The following is a 20,826-nucleotide window of genomic DNA, read 5'->3' on the forward strand; positions in this document are numbered from 1 at the left end:
GAGCTCCCTCCACCCCAAACATGAGATTCCTGCTGCCCCAAATGGAGGTTTGTGGCTCCTCTCCCAAATTGATGGCACACGGACCTTTCTTTAAATATGGGGATCCAGGTCACTTGTCTAGAATGCCCATCCTATCACATCAGCATTAGAACAATTCAAGACCATGCTCCAAATATTTGGATTCCCGGATTCCTCTTAAACATCAAGATCTCTGCGGCTTTTGTGAACATTGGGGACCCCAACCTAACTATATGGTGATTCTAGTATGTCCCCAAACATTAGGCAACCAGGTCCTCTCACCAACACTCCCACCCTCCAGCCCCCATCCTTGTTCAGCAACAGCCCTAGTTCCTGGCTCATCTTCCACTTCTACCCGGGGCCAGGATGGCCCATTTCCCCCTATTGGCGGCACCCTTCCCTCCGGTGGGTGCGGGACGCCGGAGCCAGCCGCAGCGGTTCCCACACCCGCCGGAAGGCCGCCCGGTCCGGAAGCCAGCACAGCCTGCGGGCCCCGGGCCCCTTCCCCCATCTCCCCCTCCCACCCTAACCCCCCCAGCTCCCAGGGGTTGGAGGCTGAAAACAACACGGGAAGGGGACGTGGGGGTGTGGACGAGCCTCCGAGTGGGTGCGCGCGGCTGCGCACCTGAGTGGGCCGGGACCGCGTGTCTGGCGGCAGAGTGCGTGTTTGTGCGAAGCGGCGTGGGGGCTGCGGTCATCCCGCCTAACCCGCTCCGCCGCAGGGCTGGCGGAGCCGGACTGTGCGTTGCCCGGATCAGCGCCCCGCCCCTCAGACCTAGACCCAGCCCCGAAGCAGAGCCCGCCCTCCCCTCCGGGTACAGCTAATAACCTCTAATTATTGCTCGTTATGTCGCCCGCCCGGGGGGAGGGGCTTTCGGAGAACTCGGGCGTCGGCGGGCGCCGGCTCTACCACTCCTCCCGAAGCCGGGTCCACCCAGAGCGTCTGTTTCCCCGCCGGTGAACCGAGAATTAAAACACCACTTGCCATCTAGAGTCCCGGGGAGATTCCAGCCGCTTACATACGAAAATCGCGAAGCGCAGGGACTGTATACTGTAGGCACTCAATAGATGGTGGCTGCGATTGTATTGTTAGCTGCTCTGGTTCTTTCCTTTGAGCCCCCTTCCTAGGCCGCCTTCCTGCAGCCTGAGCGCCCCCTGGTGGGCGCGGGGACCCGGGCGGCCTGGCCTGGGCTTTGAGACCCGAGGACCGCTGCCCGGAGCTCGGGAAGGTGAAGGTGCGGGGAGCCCCGTGGAGGACGGATCCAGGCTGCGCAAGTGTGTTTGTCCACCACCAGGACGTTGTCTGGCTAAATCACCCTGTCCTCGACCTAGGACCACATCCATGTCTCCTTACCTACCCCGGGCAAGACTCCCGAGGCACCTCACCAGGAAGACAGACAGACCCCTTTGAGACCCCCCGCTCCAGGTCCAAAGGATGTGTAATGGCTGCCCCTTCCCCGCGCAGACAGAATTCCTCCCGGCCGAAGGGAGGCTGAGGAACGATCCTGAGGTCCCCGCTACTTCCCCCAGCCCCCCATCTAAAGAGCAGGGTGAAACCGGAAGCGCAAGGTTGGCGCAGACTGACCCCTAGCGGCAGGGCGGGCGCCCGAACGCTGCCCGGAACCAAGATGGCCGCCCTGGAGGCCTGAGAGGGCGCGGGGAGGCGATCACGTGTCCGGGGCGGGGCCTGGCGCCTAGGGGGCGGGGCGGGGCGGGGCGGCGCTCTAGGCCGAGCGGGAGGTCGCGGTTGCGGGCGCTCGCTGGTGGCGGACCTGGAGGAGGCTGCGGTGGCAGGGCTCCGCGGCCGGGGTCGAATCCGATCGGGAGCCATGAGTGTGGACAAGGCCGAACTATGTGTGTCTCTGTTCACCTGGGTAGGTCGGGGGTGGGGCCAGGGGCAGGTGAGCGCCCGTTCTTGCCGCCCGGGGGCCCGGCCTTGGTTCGGCTCACCTTTCGTCCTGGGGCTGGGAGGAGGAAGGGGGTCGTCGGCTTGCTGGGCCGTTGGACTCTGGCCTGAGCACCCGCCCCTGTCACGTAGAAGGTCTGCGTGGACAGGACAGGTGAGGTCCCGCCCCTTCGTTACTGGGTCACGTGGGGCCGGGGCACAGGTGAGCTGGCCTCGTGACCCGTCGCCTGTGGGAGCAGGTGATTTGGTTCCGCCTTGGCCTGGTCGGGGGAGGTTGGTGGGACGGAGGTGAAGTGAGGCCACGCCCCCTCCGGTCCCAGGTGAGCAGAGGTCACTCCCCCAAGGACCTGGCTTGTGGAGCAACAGGCCATCTCCTGTTCAACCGTGCAAGCTCAACTGTGTGAAGTTCACGCTGACCGACAAAGTCTGCAAAGGGGAGTGGCTCAGTGACCCAGGCCCTGACGCTGCCTGTTGCGCTCTGCTCTTCCCCACAGTTGCAGACATACCCCGTCCCATCCCCCTGTGCCAGCCCCCAGGACCTGAGCAGTGGCCTGGCCATAGCCTATGTGCTGAACCAGATGTGAGTGAGGCTGAGGGGGAGGGCCCCAGAAAGGTCTCCCAGCAGCTCATTCCACCTTCTCACCTCCAGAGACCCTTCCTGGTTCAACGAGGCCTGGCTCCAGCGCATCTCAGAAGACCCAGGTCCCAGCGGGAGGCAGAAGGTGATAGGTGGACTCGCCTGGGTTCAGACTGGTGAAGAGATGATCAGAGAAGGGTCAGATAGACATATTTCCTGGGCGATGGACAGACAGACCTGGTTAGGAAGAGGGATAGATGTCTGGTGATCAGCCAACTTTATTCCATTCATCTATTGAGCAGGCCTGGGCATGCCACAAGGAATAACAGAAACCTGCATGCACAAACATAAATGTTGACTTCCAGTGGCAATATGTTGTGTGAAGACAATAAAGCAGGCCAGGCGTGAGAACAACTGGGGGTTGGTGGACGGTCACTCCAGATAGGCTGATCTCCGTGTAACATTTGGGGGAACGGTATTCCAGGCTAGGGAATAGCAAGTGCAAAGGCTCTGAGTTGGGAATGAGTTTGGTGTGACTGAGGAATGGTAGAGGAGTCTGAACAGGAAGCAAAGGAATGGTATGTGAGAGCTTCAGGGGCCTGGCGGGCTGGGGCAGGGAGGCGGATTCTAAGTGCTGTGCAAAGTCAAGGAAGGGTTTTAGAAGAGGAAAGACACAACCTGGCTTGGGCTTGACAAAGCTCCCCCTGACTGCTTCCAGAGGAATGGAAAGTGGAAGCTGGGGTAGGGCTGATGCAGTAATTCAGGGAAGAGATAACAGTGGCTGGGGCCAAAGGGTGGTGGGACAGACGGTGATAAGTGATTGGATTCTGGGGACATGGGAACAAGATGAGCAGGTGGATAAAAAAGGCAGGCAGGCAGGCCAGGCCAGGCCTAGGAGAAGGGACATTCAGACGGAGAATGAGGCCAAATAGGATGAGATGACCAGGGATTGGCAGGGGAGGTGGAAAAAAAAAAAGGATGGGGTAGATAGATTCAGGGTGAGGGCTGCCTGGCCCCTTCTGGGGGGGCTCTGGGACTCTGGAGGGGGGCAGCCTGTAGGGTGGGATTATAGGAGAAATGGCTTTGGGGACAGGAGGATGGAGAGGGTCTCAGGATGGATCATGGAGGCCTTGAAGGCTGCCCTCAGAGGGCCCAGCTCATCTCAGCGCCACCCCATTTCCCTCCAGCTCGTGATCAAATTCCTTGTCTCTCCTCAGGTCAGCAATCTGAAGATAATCTTACAGAGCCTGGTGGAGTACTCCCAGGATGTGAGTAACTGTAAAGGGATTTAGGGGGTTGTATTGGGAGGCGGAGACGAGTCTGTGAGCCCCTGACACCCACCCACCCACCCACCCACCCCTCCTCCCACCTGTCCTCAGGTCCTAGGACATCCCGTTTTGGAGCAGCACCTCCCAGATGTGAGCCTCATTGGCCAGTTCTCAGACCCTGGAGAGCTCGGCAAGCTGCTTCAGCTGGTGCTGGGCTGTGCCATCAGTTGCGAGAAAAAGCAGGGTATGGGGGTTAGGGGGTCCCTGGGGGAAAACCCGAGGAAATCCTATTCCCCAATCTCAGTCTCCTCAACCTTGACCCCCAGAGCACATCCAGAGAATTATGACGCTGGAGGAGTCGGTTCAGCATGAGGTGATGGCAGCCATCCAGGAGGTAGGAGGGGTGCCCAGCATGGCAAGGAGCTGCAGGGGAGGGCACATCTCCGGGGCAGAGGCAACGGCCACAGGCTCTGCCCTGGTGAGGTCGGGCCTTTGCCTGGAACTCAGCTGGCCGGATTTCCCTGTCTCATATCTGCCAGCCCTCCCAGCTCTAAGTCACAGTCAAAGGGCCAGTCTTCTCTGTGTGCTGGACCCTGGCAGGGGGGCAGCCTGCAGGGTGGGATTATAGGGAGAAATGGCTTTGGGGACAGGAGGATGGAGAGGTTCTCAGGATGGATCATGGAGGCCTTGGAGGCTGCCCTCAGAGGGCCCAGCTCATCTCAGTGCCACCCCATTTCCCTCCAGCTCATGAACAAAGACACCCCTGATGCCGTGTCACAGGAGACATATGGGAACTTTGACAGCCAGGTAAGGGGTGGGGCACCTGGTTAGGGTACCAACCCCATTACTGATTCTCTGAGCTGCCTGAGTAGGAGGGGCTTGTGTTTGAGCCTGAAAACCACCCCCATCCCTCAGGGGCCTAGCCTCTTTTCCTGGGTACCCAGGATTCCCAAACGACCTTCCTCCAGGATCCTGAGGTCCCAGCTTTCTCCTAGATCCTGAGGGTTTCTTGAATCCCTCCTCTCTGCCCCTAGAGATCCGAGCCTCCTTCCCCCAGTCTCCTCCCTCCATTCCTGAGTTCCTTGCCGCTCCCCTATCAGTCCCGCAGGTACTACTTCCTGAGTGAGGAGGCTGATGAGGGGGACGAGCTGCGGCAGCGCTGTCTGGACCTGGAGCGGCAGGTGGGGCTGAGGTGGGGACAGGTGCTTCTAGGGCAGGATTATCTTGCATAGCCCCCTTCTCAGCTCTAGCTCACTGCGCCCGCTGCCCACAGCTGGTGCTCCTGTCAGAGGAGAAGCAGAGCCTGGCGCAGGAGAACGCGGTGCTGCGGCAGCGGGTGGGCCAGCCAGAGGGCGAGGTCGCCATGGGCCTCACTGCCAAGAAGCTGCTGCTGCTACAGTCCCAGCTGGAGCAGCTGCAGGAAGAGAACTTCAGGTGTGGGCTGCTGGGGTTGGGGCCAGGCAGGTCAGGGGGTTGGGTGGGTGCGGTCCCCTCATGTGTGTCCCCCCCCGCACCCCCAGGCTGGAGAGCAGCAGGGAGGATGATCATCTGCGGTGTGTGGAGCTGGAGCGGGAGGTCACTGAGCTACAGCAGCGGAACCAGGCCCTGACCAGCCTGGCCCAGGAGGCGCAGGCCCTGAAGGATGAGATGGATGAACTGCGGTGAGTGGTGGGTCTCTGGGTCCCCAGTGCACACCCCATTGCCAGAGTGTCCCTCTGATGCCACAGGATCTCTGTAACCCTGAAATGCCCAGTAGACCCCCATAATGCCCTCTAGACTCCATGCCATCCTAAACCCCACTGCACTGTTCTGGACTCTGCCACGTCCTCTGGATATCACCAAGCCCCCTGGAGCCATGGTGTCTCCCAGGACCCACCCAGTGTCCCCCTGTTATCCCATGTGGTATCACCCAGACCTCATAGCATCCCTGTGATCACAGCAAGCCCAAGCCCCCCACAACGCTCCCCAGATCCCACTACATCATTCTGGGTCTTATTTTTTTAGAGCGAGAAAGAACATCGAAACATCAATGTTTGTTGTTCTTTCACTGGTTGTCCTAACCGGGGATCAAACCCGAAACCTTGGCGCATCAGGACAATGCTCTAACTGAGCGATCTGGCCAGGGTGCCCCAGCCCATGCCTCAGGATCCATGGTGCCCTCCAGGACCCCGCAGTGCAGCAATCTTGCCATCCCTTGTAATTCCCATTGTGCCCCCCATGACACGACTCTACGTGACTCCACAGTACCCTGGCAACCCCTTTGTGCTTAGTGGGCCCCCACAGCACTCGCCCCCTCCCTCGACCTCACTGTGCCTTCTGTAACCTCAAAGGGCTCCCCCGGGGCCCCACTTCTGTAATGTTAGAGTAAGTTCAAGGACCTCACAGTGCTCTGGCCCCAAAGCTCTCCCATGGCCCCACCATCGCCCCTGCACCCACAGTGCTCACATCAACCCCTCAGTCACCTCATGACTCCAAAGTGTCCTTGGGGCTCCTCCATCCCTCTGGGCCCCCATCATTTTCCCTGTAACCCCACAGCCATTCTGTGTCCCCACCACGGTGCCACCAATGAGCATCCCTGATTGTGACCCTGGTTAGCATTGACACTTAGGCTCCCTTTATGCCCCCTAACAACCCCCAACAGCACCAGGCCCAGGCTGACCGTGATCTTCAAGACCCACCATCTCTAACTCAGATGCCCCCAGGCGGACATGATCCCTTCTGCCTTGAGGGTGTTGCGTCCAAGCTAAACCCTGACTTCAGATCCCAGCCACCTCTCCCACTTGCCCCCTCCCCCAGACAGTCCTCGGAGCGTGCTGGGCAGCTAGAGGCCACGCTGAGCAGCTGCCGGAGCCGCCTGGGAGAGCTCAGGGAGCTGCGGAGGCAGGTGCGGCAGCTGGAGGAGCGCAACGCTGGCCACGCAGAGCGCACGCGGCAGCTGGAGGAGGAGTTGCGCAGGGCTGGCTCTCTGCGCGCCCAGCTGGAGGCGCAGCGGCTGCAGGTGCGGCAGGGGCTGGGGTGCCTGGGAGCCTGTACCTGCATCTGGGCCCTCCTGGCTCACTCCCTTCACTTTGGGGACCGTCACGTGGTGCTGAGCCCCTTAGAGATGAGTGGTCTCTATTGTTTATATATATGGTCACGCCCTTTAGGCAGGCCAGCTGTTCTCTAGGTTTTAGGCCTTGCTCCTTATTTTAAGCTCAGCCCTCCAATTCTTTGAGTCTGGGTCCTCTGGCCCTGCCCCTTCACCTTAACACCTTAAAAAAAAATTTTTTTTTTTAATTTTAGAGAGGAAGGGAGAGGGAGAGATAGAAACATCAATGATGAAAGAGAATCATTGATTGGCTGCCTCCTGCATGTCCCCACTGCGGATTGAGCTCACAACCCAGGCATGTGCCCTGATTGGGAATCAAACTGTGGCCTCCTGGTTCGTAGGTTGACACTCAACCACTGAGCCACGCCGGGCACCTTTTTTTTTTACTCCTCACCTGAGGACATTTTTTCCATTGCTTTTCAGAGATAGTGGGAGGGAGGAAGGGAAGAGGGGAGAGAAACATCGATGTGAGAGAGACACATCAACTGATTGCCGCCTCCACATGCCCCGACGGGAGGCAGGGAGCAAATCGCAACCCACTTATGTGCCCTTGACCGGGAGTCAAACCTGAGCCCCTTCAGTGCTGGGCCGGTGTTCTAACCACTGAGCAACCACCCAGGGCCCTGCCCCTTTACCTTGAACTCAGTCCCTGCCCCTCTTCCCACTCTGCCATCCTTACACCTCCCCTCTGTTCAGGTTCAGGAATTGCAGAGCCAGCAGCAGGAGGAGGCCATGAAGGCTGAAAAATGGCTATTTGAGTGTCGCAATCTGGAGGAAAAGTATGAGTCGGTAACAAAGGAGAAAGAGGTGAGGCTGAGGTCCTACCACACAAGCCCCCCCTCCCCCCCATCCACCATGGGGTAGCCCACCTGAGTGGGCCTCAAGTGGTGTCTTGCACCCCTTCCCTCCAGCGGCTGTTGGCTGAGCGGGACTCACTGCGGGAGGCCAATGAGGAGCTGCGCTGTGCCCAGTTGCAGCCTCGGGGACCGAGCCAGGCTGGTGAGTTTGGGGCCCATCCCGGGATCCTGGGCGTATGTGTGGCCTGGGGTGCTGTTAGGCAGGCAGAAAAGGCAGTGCCTCGGGGCCTGTCTAGGCTGGGAGCAGAACTCGGTCCTGCTGGAGAGTCACTAGAGGGGCAGGCGATAGGCCGACAGAAGGCGGGAGCTGTCCTCCTGAGCTCAGGGTGGGCCAGGCATCACGGCTCCTTGCCAGGCTGGAGGTAATGGTGGGGCTTATGTCAAGCCAGGCTTTTGTCGGCACTTGAGCCCTCAAAGATGGTTCTTGGCCCCAGCTGGTTTGGGTCAGTGGATAGAGCATTGGCCTGTGGACCGAAAGGTCCCAGGTTCGATTCTGGTCAAGGGCACGTATCTCGGTTGCAGGCTCCTCCCAGGCTCGGGCCCTGGTTGGGGCTCATGCAGGAGGCAACCAATCCAATCGATATGTTTCTCTCACATCAATATTTCTCTCTGTCTTTCCCTCTCTCTTTCACTCTCTAAAAACTAATGGGAAAATATCCTCGAGTGAGGATTAAAAATAAAAGATGATTCTTGGACAGAGGATCTTAAGGATGGGAGTGGAGGCCGTGCAGCTACCTGAAAACGTTTCTCACATTCTCCAGACCCCTCACTGGATCCCACCTCACCGGCTGTGGAAAACTTGGCAGCAGAGATCCTACCTGCAGAACTCAGGTATCCTGGGGTCACTGAGAACTTTGGCCACACCCTGGCCTGCCAGTGCCCACCCTCAGCCCCGTCCCCAGTGCAAGCACCTGCCATAACCCAGCCAGCTCAGTTCCCAAGTCCTACCTGGACTCCTAGGCCCACCCACTCCGAATTCTGCTCTTACCTTTCGGGGGCTCTAGCCCTCTCGGCGGCTTGCCTCTCCAGGGTCCAACCTCAGTGCACAAAGCAGGTCCAACCCATCTGCTCCACCAGCCACACACAAATCCTGTGCCCCAGCCCTGCCCACACTGGGTTCTGCTCCCAGGGCACAGCCCTGTCCTCAGTGTAGCTCCTGCTAATTCAGTGCCCTGTGCCCTGCCCAGATGGGCGCTCCCATCGCAGCTCTTCCCATTCCTGCGTCTTCCTTCCTCACAGCCCCTTCCCTAAGTGTTCAAACCAGTTCCTGTATCCCCTCCCTCGCCCGGCCCAGCATCGCCCCTAGGCCCAGCTCCTAGGCCGGCCCACTTTGGTCCCCAGAGCTCCACTCAGAATACCTAGGCCTGGTCCCCAGGACTCTAGGCCTGCCCTAGGGTCTGGCCGGGCTCCTCCCAGGGCCCTGTCCCTTTCCTGGTCCCCTCCGCCAGCTGCGGGGTGACTGGTCCCAGCAGCGTTCACTCCCTGGGGTCTGGTCCGCAGGGAGACGCTCCTGCAGCTTCAGGGCGAGAACAGGCGCCTGTGCCAGCAGGAGGCGGCCGACCGGGAGCGGCAGGAGGAGCTGCAGCGCCACCTGGAGGAGGCCAACCGTGCGCGCCACCAGCTGGAGACGCAGCACCGGTGAGCGCGGTGGAGGGGGGGGAGGCGGTGGAGACCTGCGGCCAGGCACTGAGCGGCCACCTACCCCGCAGGCTGAACCAGCAGCAGCTGTTGGATCTGCGGGTCCAGGTGGAGGACCTACAGAAGGCACTGAAGGAGCAGGGGGGCAAGAGCGAGGACGTGAGTGCCCACCTCCTTCCTGCCTGGCCCTCCCTCCTGTCCCCTAATAACCCTCTTTTCTTTCCCCACCTGCTGCCCGATGCCCCATGCAGTCCATTGTAAGTACCATGGGCCCCGGGGTGACACCTCTGTCCTCACCCCAGAAAAGGCTTGGGACCTCCGGACCCACTGACCCCACCCTCTTCTCTTCCCTAGCCCGCCCTACTGAAGAGGAAGCTGGAGGAGCATCTGTGAGTCCCAGAGGGATGGCTCTCCTAGTGGTGGGGAGGCTGGGGCAAAGGTGTGGTGGATGGGAGATGTCATGGAGAGTCCTTTGTGAGGGGAACCAGTCAGCAGAAATACAGACTGAAAGTTGGGATCTAGTGGGGCCTTCAAGGCCACGGGAAGCAGTAAAGACTGTTTTGGGGGAGCAGTGGAGAAACCACAGAGAATTTCATCAAAGTCTCTCTTTGCTGAAAGCGATAGTCATCTTTTACTTTTTACATTATTAAAAAAAACTATTTTAAATAGTGATCACATTTATAGCTTAAAACCCAAAATGTATACCTCCAATGTCCCCTCCTCCCCCCACTACCCCCACCCTGACTCATTTCCACCCTATTCTACCCCCATTCCTATTAGTTTATTATGGAAATCCCTCCAGAGGATTTTTTCCTTTCCTTTTCTCAGTTACAGTTTGCATTCAATATTATTTTGTATTCGTTTCAGGTGTACAGCCTAGTGGTTAGACAATCATTTATTTTATAAAGTGTTTCCCCCTCAAGGCTTTTTAAAGCAAATACAAACAAATATGAATATTGATTTTAATTTTCTGTCCTTATTTACACAAAGGTGGTATAATATGTGCTAGTCTGTACTTGCTTTTCCTATTTAAGATAACAGAGAAATTTCTCCAAATAAATCATCATTATCTTTTATAAATATAGCAGCCTGGTCCTGGCCAGGTGGCTCCGTTGGTTGGAGTGTCATCCTGTGCACCAAAAGGTTTCGGGTTCGATTCCTGGTCAGGGCATGTATGGGAGGCAACCAATTCTCTCTCCCCTTCCTCTCTCTAAACTCAACAAACATATCCTTGGATGAGGATAAATATATATATACAGCGGCCTGTGTCAGCTGGGTTTCCATGGGGAACCTAGGTCTTACTGAAAACGATTTGGGTGGTGGCTTTCTCAGTTCTGACCAAGGATGGAATGTAGCTGAGGCTCACGCCGAGCACAGAAAAAGTTATTTCCTTACAGAGGCTGGATACTTTGGAGGCATTAGAGCTTAATGCTCCTATAAAATTCTGGGCCAGAAGGGCTGGACTGTAGCATTTTCTGTGAAGATCATAGTGTATTTAACTTGTTCTTTTTTTTTTTTTAATATATTTTATTGATTTTTTACAGAGAGGAAGGGAGAGAGATAGAGTTAGAAACATGGATGAGAGAGAAACATCGATCAGCTGCCTCCTGCACATCTCCTACTGGGGATGTGCCCGCAACCCAGGTACATGCCCTTGACCGGAATGGAACCTGGGACCCTTGAGTCCGCAGGCCGACACTCTCTCCACTGAGCCAAACCGGTTTTGGCTAACTTGTTCTTTCTAGGTATTTACAATTTCAAACAAGGCAACTGAGTGTAAAACCTTGCATATGCATTGTTTCACCTGTGTGCAAATATATCACAAAAGTGGAACTGGTCGCTCAGAGGGCACATGCCTTTGTAGTTTCAGTAGATGTAACTATTAGGTGTTATACTATGTTTCACGTTCAATGCACAATAACAGTGTCACCTCCAGGGAGTGTTATTAAATCGTTTGTGTTTTGCCACTGGTGGCAAAGGGCACTAAACCTAGATACAACTTGTAGTTTGCATTTCCTTTTGTTACAAGAGATTTGCATTCTAGAAAGATCACTGGCTGTTGGGTGGGGCATGGAACTGAGGGGTTGAGAGTAGAACAATCCCTCCAGAGGGTAGTCATGGCTGGATCAGAATATGAGCTGTGAAATAGGAGAAGTGGACAGAGGGGGTGCTGGTCTAAGGGCCACCTGACTAGGGGTCTGGAGGGTTGTGGTTCTGGTGGCAGAGGAGGCAGTGGGGCCAGAGCACACAGCCGCTGTGCTTGGGAGGCAGGCGGAGAGGCCTCTGTAGCCGGGCAGGGACACTTCCCGCTGGGAATGCCTCGGTTGCCACCACCGCTGCTTGTCCCCTGCCCACAGGCAGAAGCTGCATGAAGCGGATCTGGAGCTGCAGCGGAAGCGCGAGTACATCGAGGAGCTGGAGCCACCCAGCGACGGCAGCAGTGAGCCGTGCTCCACAGCCGGGTGGGAGGGGGGGGACCTGAGCTTGGCGTGCACCTGAGGGGCCACTTTATTCCCCCAGCAGATCGGCGAATCGAGGAGCTTCAGGACAGCCTGCAGAAGAAGGACGCAGACTTGCGGGCCATGGAGGAGCGGTACCGCCGCTATGTGGACAAGGCACGCACGGTGAGGATGTTGAGTGACCTCCTGTCCAGCCGGCTGCCTCCCGCTGGGTCACGCCTCCCACAGTTTGCACAGCTCTGCCCCCACCCCCAGGCCTGTCACACCCCGTTATGTCACAGACTTTTACAGCATCGCCATGAGTTGTCACACTCAACACACTCCACTGTGTCCAACAACCTGTGAAGCCAAGGTCACCTTGGCTGTATCTTCCCCAACCCCTAGGTCATACAGACCCTGGAACCAAAGCAGCGGCCACCTGGGGGGGTGCCTCCGGAACTCCATACCTTGAGGACACAGCTCCGGGAGCGGGAAGTCCGAATCCGACACCTGGAGGTGGGTGCCCTCATCCCTCCTCACTGCCCCCAGCATATCCAGGCCCTTGACTCTTGCATCCTTGGCAGATGGACTTTGAGAAGAATCGAAGTCAGCGGGAGCAGGAAGAAAAGTTGCTCATCAGTGCCTGGTATAATATGGTGAGTGCACCAGCACCAGCACTGGAGTGTCGGGGGCATCCCCTGGGCTCATCTAATGCCAACCACACCCCTCTCTCCAGGGCATGGCCTTACAGCAGCGAGCAGGGGAAGAGCGGGCGCCTGCACATGCTCAGTCATTCCTGGCACAGCAGCGGCTGGCTACCAATGCTCGCCGTGGACCCCTGGGACGCCTAGCATACTTGAACATGCGCCCCGCTGACAAGCATTGATGGACCTCAGGATCCTGCCCACCTGCCCAGCCAGTCAGGGCTTAATCCTAGATCCCCCCAACTCCCCCAGGGCTCAGCATCATGCCTGGGTCAGCTGCTTGAGAGCCTTGAGGTCATGACCTGTGCCTTTTGTTCTCCCTGGTGAGACAAGCTACAGGACAGGGCGCGAGGCAGGTACGGGTGTGTTCTTTTTAGCAATGTGATTCTTACCCTTAATATTCTTCCTGAGGCTAATGAGCTGCCAGGATGGAGAGAGTGATTTTATATTTGAGAAGAAAAATAATAAAGATTTTCAATCTGCTCTGGCTGGACTCTGGGCACTGAGGTGGGGGAGAGAACATGGGTCCAGGACTCAGACCACTGCTTTTTAAGAAGGGCCTGGCTTGTGGTCTTACTAAAGTGTGAATGACTGATAGTACCCAGTGAGAGGTGAGAGTCATATTTGTGTTTGTGTAACTGTGCATGTGTGGTGGGTTTTAAAGAAGCTTCAGACAAAAATCTCTGCCTTATGAAGCCATTATTTCCAATGAAGGGAGACAGACAATAAAGGAAATAGATAAAAATTTTTTAAAAATATATTTTATTGATTTTTTACAGAGAGGAAGGGAGAGAGATAGAGAGTTAGAAACATCGATGAGAGAGAAACATCAACCAGCTGCCTCCTGCATATCTCCCACTGGAGATGTGCCCGCAACCCAGGTACATGCCCTTGACCGGAATCGAACCTGGGACCCTTCAGTCCGCAGGCCGACGCTCTATCCACTGAGCCTAACCAGTTTCAGCGGAAATAGATAAAATTTTATGTGAGAAGTGCAATAGAGAAAAATAAAGCAGACAGAAGTGATGGGGATGCAGGAGGTAGACTGTGATTAAAAATTTTTTTTATAAGTATTTATTTGAGCCCTAGTGGGTTTGGCTCAGTGGATAGAATGTCAGCCTGCAGATGGAAGGATCCAGGGGTCCATTCCAGTCTAGGGCACATACCTTGGTGGCAGGTTCCCTGGTCCTGGTCGGGATGCATGCAGGAGGCAACCAATCGATGTGTCTCTCACATCGATGTTTCTATCTCTCCCTCTCCCTTCCACTCTGTAAAAATCAATGGAAAAATATCCTTGGGTGAAGATTAACAATAATAGCAAAAGTAATAATAATTTATTGGAGCCAAATTGACAGCATGATGGGGAGCAAGATCTCAGATGCTCCAGGAAGTGGGGATTTGTAATAAAAGGCCAGCAAAAGAAGTCTAGCCAAGGAATTGATATAATTTAAGCAGAGACCTGAAGGCGAGTAAGGAAGGGGCCATGTAGGTATCTGGGGAAGAGTGATCCAGCCAGAGGGAACACCATGTCAAAGGCCCTGAGATGAGACCTTGCTGGGTGGGTTAGAGGGATAGTGTGGAGTGAGTGAGGGGAAGGGAGGAGACAAGGGCAGGGAGGTTGCTCAGGGCCTTGTGAGCTGCGGAGAAGACTTGAGCTTTTATCCTAAGTGCGGTGGGAGTCGTGGAAGCGTGTTATCTAATTTGGGTGTTCATAGGCTCCCCTTGGCTGCTGTGGGAGGAACTGACGGGGGGCGTTAAGGCCAGAGCTGGGAGACTAGGGTGGAGGTCACTAGTCCAGCTGGGTGGGTGTATAACAGTGGTGGGGGCCCTAGAGGAAGGAGAAATGGTTGGAATCTGGATACAGTTTGAAGACCAAGCCGATGAGATTTGCTGCTGGGTTAGTGTGGAGGAGGGTAAGAGATGACTCCAGCTTTTAGCCTCATCATCTGGACGGACAGAGCCGACAGAGAGGTTGGGGAGCCAAAGGGGACTGGTTCTGGGACCTGTTATGTCCGAGGTGCCTGAGAGATCCCTACATGGAGACATTGAGAAGACAGTTGGATCTATGGGTCTAGAGAAGGGAGGGATCCTGTGTGGACATCTAAATACAGAGTCATCGGCAGATGATTGAATTAAGACCAGGAGCACTAAAAGGGTATGTGAGAATTCAGGGACTTGGCGTGGAAAGGTAGAATCATGAATCAAGGCTGGCAGCAGGAAGCTGTAGTCCTGGGACTGTGGCTGGTACATGAATGAGTGAGTAAAGTTGTGTGCGCTGATGGGGCCATTTCAGAGAGCAGACTTTGGAAAGAAGTGGGCAGGGCATCATGAAATAACCTGGAAATTTATTAAAATCAGACTGAGCATAATGCGTGGCAGGAGAAGTCAGACTAACAGCATTTGAGTAGAAACCACTAACATTTTATTGAGCACCTATTATGTACAAACGCCTTAAAGCTGTTATTTCATTCCCATCCTCACACCTCAAAGAGGTAGGCACTCCTATCTCCATTTTAAGGAAACAATAAAGGCAGGACACACATAGGGCCCTTCCAGGCAGTGAGGGGGGGGGGGGGGGCGGGGGGTAGAGCTGGTAGGAAGAATGAGCTGCTCTAAGCTGGAAAAATCCCTTTGCCCTTAGCCCAGGGCCGGCCCACAGGAGACACAGGCCAGACGTGAAGACAGGAGCACGGGTAGCGGGAACTGGTCTAAAGCCGGCGGATGAAATTCACGAGGGGCTTATGCGGACCCAGATGTCGGCGTGGGTGCGGCGTGGGTCTTGATTCCTTGTTCTTGGGGATCTTGGGCCCAAGGGCCTCAAGCTAGATTCTCCTCTTCCTCGCCAATGGGGCTGGGCAGCCAGGGCGGAGCCGGCCCTCTGGGTGCGGGCATGGACACTCTGGTGAAGGGCTCAGCGTCCAGCCCGGGGGCTGGCGGCTCTGGCCCCGTGTGGGGCTCGGGTTCCGGCTCTCGAAGTCCGGAGTCCAACAGTAGGTCCCCACAGTCACCCTCCGGGGCTACGCCATCGAGGACGCTGGTGCCCGCGCAGCTGGGGGCTGTAGACGCCTCCGACACGGCGCTGTTCTTGCGGCGCAACACGGACAGGCGCCGGCCCAGCTGGCTTCCTGCAGCCATGCCGGGGCCCACCGGCAGGAGGCGCTGCAAGAAATCGCCATGCGCCTCGCCCAGCGGCAAGTCCGCGCCGTCGGGCCGCTCAAACTGCATGTCCTCCTTGGCCAGCCTGTGGGATGGACAGGGGGTCAGCCCTGCTACCTCGCCCCTCTCCTTGGTTGACAGGTGGGACCGAGGCCCACTGCTTTTCCTGGCTGCACTCCACCCATTTTTCTCGCTCATCCCGAAAGATTGTGGCCGCTCACCCAAGAGCCAGGCCTTGTCCTCTGGCTCTGCTCAAACTTAGGCCTCAAAGCCTTAGTTGTGGCATTGTATCGCCTCTGACCACCCATCCAATCCTCACACACCTTGGCCCTTAGCTCTGACCCCAATTAGTGGCCTCATCCCAGACCTTGACCGCAATCACTCTCCTCATAGACTTTAGCTCTTAGCCCCAAATTTCCAGTTTAGCCGTTAGCCCTGTTGTGGGGTCCCAGAGACCCCCCTCAATTAGTCTTCACAGTGCCATAAGCCTAGCATCCAGCAGGCCCCGCCCCCGTCCCCCCCCCCCTCCCCGCTGGCTCACGTGATGTCGAAGGTGGAGCCCTGGAAGGAGGGCTGCAGCCTCAGGAAGGCGGTGGCCGCGGTGTAGGGGGCCCGAGCCTCCGCTGTGTCCCAGTACAGGTCCTTCTCCAGCATGGCCAGGTCATCGTACATCTCGTCCACGGCCAGCATGGACACCTGCAGCCGTGGACACGTGCTAGGCGGGGTAGCAGAGCACGGGCCCTCAGGAGTGTGATGCCAAGGGGAGAAGGATGGTTCAGAGGCGAGGCCTGGGCAAGTCGTGGCAGGGGTGAGTGAGGCCAGGGCCACCTGGGGAGCCTGGGCCTGGGCTCAAGGGAGTCTCACCTGGAAGTTGCGGTCGATCAGAAAGTTGGTCTCAAAATCGTCGTCGTCCTCTCCAAAGGGGTTGATGAGCTGCTCTGCCACCTGAGTGGGGAGAAGGGAGGTAAGCGGAGACCTGCGAGCCCCTGCCCGCCCCACTCCCGGAGCCCAGGCTCAGGGCCCCAGCCACCTTGAGCCAGCCGGCATAGAAGAAGAACTGCAGCAGAGTGAAGACGGGCACAAACAGGTCAAGGTTGTGGTCTTTGTAGCCCTGCGCAGGGTCTAGGAACTGGCGACCGATGACGCAGGCCAGGAAGTAACTGTACACTGCGATGGTCACCACCTGGGGGCAGCGGTGGCCAGGTCAGGGCTCTCCTGGCCTCGGGTTCTCGGAGAGACCAGGGCTAGGGTTAGGAGTCACTGTGACGGGGTCTTAGCTGGCCCTCCATGTCCCCTTGAGACCAGTGCGTCTGAGGATGGGTCTACGAGGAGGCACTGCGGGATTACCTGGGTGTAGACGAGGGGTATGCTGATCCAGTCGTAGTGAAAGAGCATCGAACACTTGCCCCGAAACACAGTCAGCTCCTGGGGGCAGATGCAAGCAATGAGCGGGCCTGGCAGTGAGCTCACACGTGGGGATTAGTGTGGGTACTTGGGATGGAGGTGAGTGGTCACCGTGTGCTTCTGGGGGCTCCAGGGAGAGTATTTAGTGGTGAGTGTACCCCGGGGGGGCGGGGGGCATGAGATAGCTGTGCACCTGGGGGCTGCTAGGGAAGGGTGTTTGGAATCGGCCTCTTAGGAGGCTCGTCGTCTGACGGTATAATGTCTCTGGTGTTTTGTATGCATGGCCAGCTGGCGAGCCCACCTCCAGCAGCAGTTTAAGGGCGCTGTTGTCCCGGATGCGGCCCTCCCGCCGCGCCTGTGCCGCCAGGTTAGAGAACCAGACGCAGGGCACCCAATACTTGTTGTAGGATGAGTTCAAGTTCTCAAACTTCTTGCGCTCCTCCCGGGTCATAAACCCTGGAGGGGTGAGACGGCGGAGGGGAGCGGGTCACTCGCCCCGCCCTCCGCCCTCCGCCCTGCCAGGCTCCCGCGTCCAGCCCGGGGCTCACCAGCCTCCACCACGTGGTCGATGGTGGGGAAGCGCTTGAAGACCGCAGTGCTGACCGAGCGCAGGATGAGCACGGCCGAGAGCCCCGCGTAGCGCATGAGCGTGCGCCGGTAGAGGCGGCCGCGCTCGTCGCGTCCGTGCACCGTGCCCGACACGATGCACATGAGCGCGTCGGGCAGCGGCATGCAGAGGTACTGGTTCCACCAGCGGTGCACCACCAGGTTCACGTAGAAGCCTGCGGCAGAGCCGGGAAGGGGCGCTCGGTGGGGACACGGGGCAGGGGCTTGTGGGCCCAGGTTGTGGGAAGAGGAGTGACATGGAGCCCGCAGCAGCAACACCCGGCAGGCTGGCCACCTAGGCTGGGAGCTCGGGGGTCTAGCCCTGAGGTCAGAGTGGCTCGAGCAGCCTGGGTCACTCTGGTTACCTGGGAGTCACCTGAGATGGGGCCTGGGGTCTCAGTGCGGAGGCAGAGGCAACAGGTAACCCCTGGGCCAGAGACATACGAAGGGGTTGGGCACAGGGTCCATGTCGGGGCGTAGGCTGGTAACCCCACCCGTGTGGGCAGAGCACATGGGAAGGAGGCTGGGGCCAGGACTTGTCAGAGAAATACTTCCTAGGCTGGACTTGGGGGGACAGATGCCTGTGAGGTCCCTGGAGGAGGCTCCTGGGCCAGGAAGGGGGCGGGCACTAGTAATCTTTGCAGACACGGGAGCAGTCCCCGAGGTGGAGGTGGCCAGGGGCAAACCCTCCGGTGACATGGAATTCTCAAGGGGCAGGTGACCAGGTGATGTCCAAGGGGCCACATCTGTCTAGAGGACGCAGAAATGGGGGTCTGTGGGGCTGGATTTGAGGGGCGTCCCAGAGAGGCAGGAGTGGGGGGTCCCCAAAAGGCATGGATGGTTTCTGGGGGCGGGGGATGGGGCACAGGGAACTCGATCGAGAACACACCGAGCACGAAAGAGAGGGGGATGAGGCTGGCGTACTGGTCGCAGTAGATGACCAGCTTCTCGAAGTAGCGCTTGTGGCCTTCGGCCAGCACGAAGCTGCGGGCAGGGGTGCGGGGTCAGGGGCGAGCTCCCTCCCCAGCGCGCGCTCTCCTCCCGCTCCAGTCCCGCACACCAGGGCCGGGCCCAGCCCCCTCGGCCCCCACGCCGCGGGGCCTCACCGATAGGCCGCGCTCAGCGCCATGTAGAGTCCGAGGAAGCAGAGCAGCTCCCGCCACAGGAGCTTGTAGATGCTGCCGCGCCACAGCAGCAGCAGCTTCGAGAAGCCGCCGAAGCGCGCGTTGGCCACGCGGGCCGTGTAGGTGACAGTCATCGCCGCGCCGGTCCGGCCGGAGGAGGAGGGATCGGACCGACCGCCCACCTGTGGCGGAGGAAGCGGGGAGGGAGGGGACCGGCGGGAGGGCTGGGGGCAACGGGCCATGGGCGGGGTGACGGTGGACGTCTGACTCAGCTCAACGTGTCCGCCCCCGGGCCAGCCACCTCCCGGGTCTAGCCTCCTCCCAGCCTTGCTCAGCCCCGTCTCCCGCTGCCGCCCTCCCCAAGCCTTCCCCCGCAGGCCACCCCCTTTCTGGACTCCTGCTCTCCACATCTTGCGCCTACCTCCTCAGGCCCCCACCAGCCTCCACCCCTCAAACTCTTGAGTCAACCGAGTTGCCTTCTACCCCATCCCATCCCACCCCCTTACCTGGGCTGCATCTACAGCTTCCCTACTCCCGGAGTCCCCATGCCTCCGTTTCTGGGTTCTCAGGCTGCCCCACCCCATTCCTTTTTCAGATCCCACCTGTCCCCCCCTCCTAGCTCCCAGTCTCTGCCCTTCCTCCACCCCTGCACTCCCGTGTGAAGCCCTAGGAAGCCATCCTCAAGCCTCCAGGCCCCCAGGTTCCCTCCTGCACCCCTCGGCCTCAAGCTGGCCCTTCTCCTGCACAGCTACCCCGGCCTCCCACCCTCCCACTTAGCTATCCTTCCCCTTCTTCTGGGTCTCCTGGATCTGTTCTCTCTTCATTCTCCAGTCTTCCAAGCTCTCCACTCCATGCTTTGAGGGTTCTGAAGGATTCCTGCCTGATTCCTACCCACAAGCCCCCCTGTCCTCAGGGTCCCCTATTCCCCTGGGCCCGGGGCCCTACTCACCTGATGGCAGGCGCAGGACACGCAGGCACAGGGACAAGATGGGCAGGTGGCTTCAACGTTGGGTGTAGCTTAAGCCAGACCCTGGAGTGGGAGGGGGCTGAGTGGGCGTGGATAGTCCCTCCCTGGCCCGCACCCCCGGGCTGCAGCCTCAGAAATGTGTAGAAGTCTGGCCAGTTTGTTACCTGGAGCAGGGGGAGAGATCCAACCAGCCTCCCTCGCTCCTCCCTGTCTCTCTCCCCGGCAGTCACTGGCAGGTCCAAGGGATCTTGGATCCAGAGCTTGAGGAGAGGGCGGGGACTGTGTCCTTCCCAGTCACACACACACACACACACACACACACACACTCACACAGCTCAGTGGGGCTGGTTCACTCCATAGTCACCTGTAATCATACTGCCACAAAGATGTACTGTACTTAGAAACATACATCAGAGACCCGGGTACAAGTTCAGCTTCCCTCAACACGGACACACACCAGCTAAATGCAGACCCCACCCAGAGCCCAGAGAGTCTTCACACACAGCCACACACCATCCTGCAGAGGGTGGTAGCACACATTTATTCCTGGTCTTTCCTGCACAAAGATACACCCGTGGTCACACAACAGATGTGGGAATGCCCTGCCCTCTCCTGGGAGCCTCAGATCCGTCAGTGTTGCAAGGACACACGCATATGACAGTGACCCCTCCTCCACAGCCACAGACCCTCCACAATCCCATCCAGACAGGGTCATACCATAACTCATGAAACTCGCCTGCGTTTGCACATTGATGAGACCCCCCTCTCTAATGCCCCCTTAGTGGGTGTGCAGGCACCCCCGTCCCCCATAGATACACCTCAGATCTCAGACCCTCTCAGCATTGCTGTGAACACACAAGCTTGGGGACACAAGAACTTGTCCCCACATTTGCATGGAGGCAGGAGAGATGTTCCCCCTTCACAGACACACCTACAAAGTGGACACTCCTGGCCTGGCACAAACACGCAGCCTCCCTATCCCATCCCCCAAACACACAGCCTGGTGTGGGAGGGGTGAAAGCTCTGAGGTCCGGACCCTGGGCCCCTCCAGTCCACCTTGTACACTAGGAATGTG

At 58.0% G+C, this 20,826-nt stretch overlaps 2 protein-coding genes across 9 annotated transcripts; one reads left to right on the forward strand and one right to left on the reverse strand.

The window, feature by feature from the left end:
* Positions 1–1,746: 1,746 nt before the first annotated feature.
* Positions 1,747–12,977, forward strand: HOOK2 (hook microtubule tethering protein 2). 4 transcript variants are annotated; one of them, XM_070416237.1, is made up of 22 exons: positions 1,747–1,892; positions 2,419–2,504; positions 2,574–2,646; positions 3,719–3,769; positions 3,881–4,013; positions 4,096–4,163; positions 4,514–4,576; positions 4,870–4,950; positions 5,043–5,203; positions 5,290–5,430; positions 6,566–6,767; positions 7,554–7,664; positions 7,769–7,856; positions 8,476–8,545; positions 9,215–9,352; positions 9,424–9,511; positions 9,707–9,741; positions 11,710–11,792; positions 11,873–11,976; positions 12,196–12,306; positions 12,375–12,446; positions 12,527–12,977. In XM_070416237.1, exons 1-22 carry the CDS (start codon positions 1,848–1,850, stop codon positions 12,674–12,676), a joined length of 2,154 nt encoding a protein of 717 aa, XP_070272338.1. In that variant the 5' UTR covers positions 1,747–1,847; the 3' UTR covers positions 12,677–12,977. The 4 variants fall into 4 exon arrangements, with proteins under 4 accessions (XP_070272338.1, XP_070272339.1, XP_070272340.1 ...); XM_070416238.1 differs by having other exon boundaries at positions 11,876–11,976; XM_070416239.1 differs by lacking the exon at positions 2,574–2,646.
* A 1,862-nt stretch (positions 12,978–14,839) lies between these two features.
* Positions 14,840–19,984, reverse strand: BEST2 (bestrophin 2). Of its 5 annotated transcripts, none has more exons than XM_070414000.1 (11): positions 19,916–19,984; positions 19,734–19,814; positions 18,767–18,966; positions 18,550–18,644; positions 17,603–17,836; positions 17,356–17,510; positions 16,998–17,075; positions 16,681–16,833; positions 16,515–16,595; positions 16,192–16,346; positions 14,840–15,735 (listed from the first exon to the last, which is right to left on the reverse strand). In XM_070414000.1, exons 3-11 carry the CDS (start codon positions 18,916–18,918, stop codon positions 15,312–15,314), a joined length of 1,527 nt encoding a protein of 508 aa, XP_070270101.1. In that variant the 5' UTR covers positions 18,919–18,966; positions 19,734–19,814; positions 19,916–19,984; the 3' UTR covers positions 14,840–15,311. The 5 variants fall into 5 exon arrangements, with proteins under 5 accessions (XP_070270101.1, XP_070270100.1, XP_070270102.1 ...); XM_070413999.1 differs by having other exon boundaries at positions 18,767–19,008; XM_070414001.1 differs by having other exon boundaries at positions 18,767–19,008; positions 19,734–19,830; positions 19,916–19,962.
* Between the last annotated feature and the right edge of the window lie 842 nt (positions 19,985–20,826).

This window comes from Myotis yumanensis, unplaced genomic scaffold (assembly GCF_028538775.1).
Source record: "Myotis yumanensis isolate MYYU_CA2020_CCGP unplaced genomic scaffold, mMyoYum1.0.hap1 SCAF_5, whole genome shotgun sequence".
Lineage (NCBI taxonomy): Eukaryota > Metazoa > Chordata > Mammalia > Chiroptera > Vespertilionidae > Myotis > Myotis yumanensis.

Excerpts from the sequence above, each read along its gene's own strand:
- BEST2 (XM_070413998.1), bottom strand. The coding sequence starts at position 19,026 with ATGGCCCGTTGCCCCCAGCCCTCCCGCCGGTCCCCTCCCTCCCCGCTT. Across the intron at positions 18,645-18,766 it reads GCGCTGAGCGCGGCCTATCG|CTTCGTGCTGGCCGAAGGCC; the intron begins GTGAGGCCCCGC and ends CCCTGCCCGCAG. Across the intron at positions 16,347-16,514 it reads TGATCGACCGCAACTTCCAG|GTGTCCATGCTGGCCGTGGA; the intron begins GTGAGACTCCCT and ends CCACGGCTGCAG.
- HOOK2 (XM_070416237.1), top strand. The coding sequence starts at position 1,848 with ATGAGTGTGGACAAGGCCGAACTATGTGTGTCTCTGTTCACCTGG. Across the intron at positions 4,164-4,513 it reads TGATGGCAGCCATCCAGGAG|CTCATGAACAAAGACACCCC; the intron begins GTAGGAGGGGTG and ends ATTTCCCTCCAG. Across the intron at positions 8,546-9,214 it reads ATCCTACCTGCAGAACTCAG|GGAGACGCTCCTGCAGCTTC; the intron begins GTATCCTGGGGT and ends TCTGGTCCGCAG.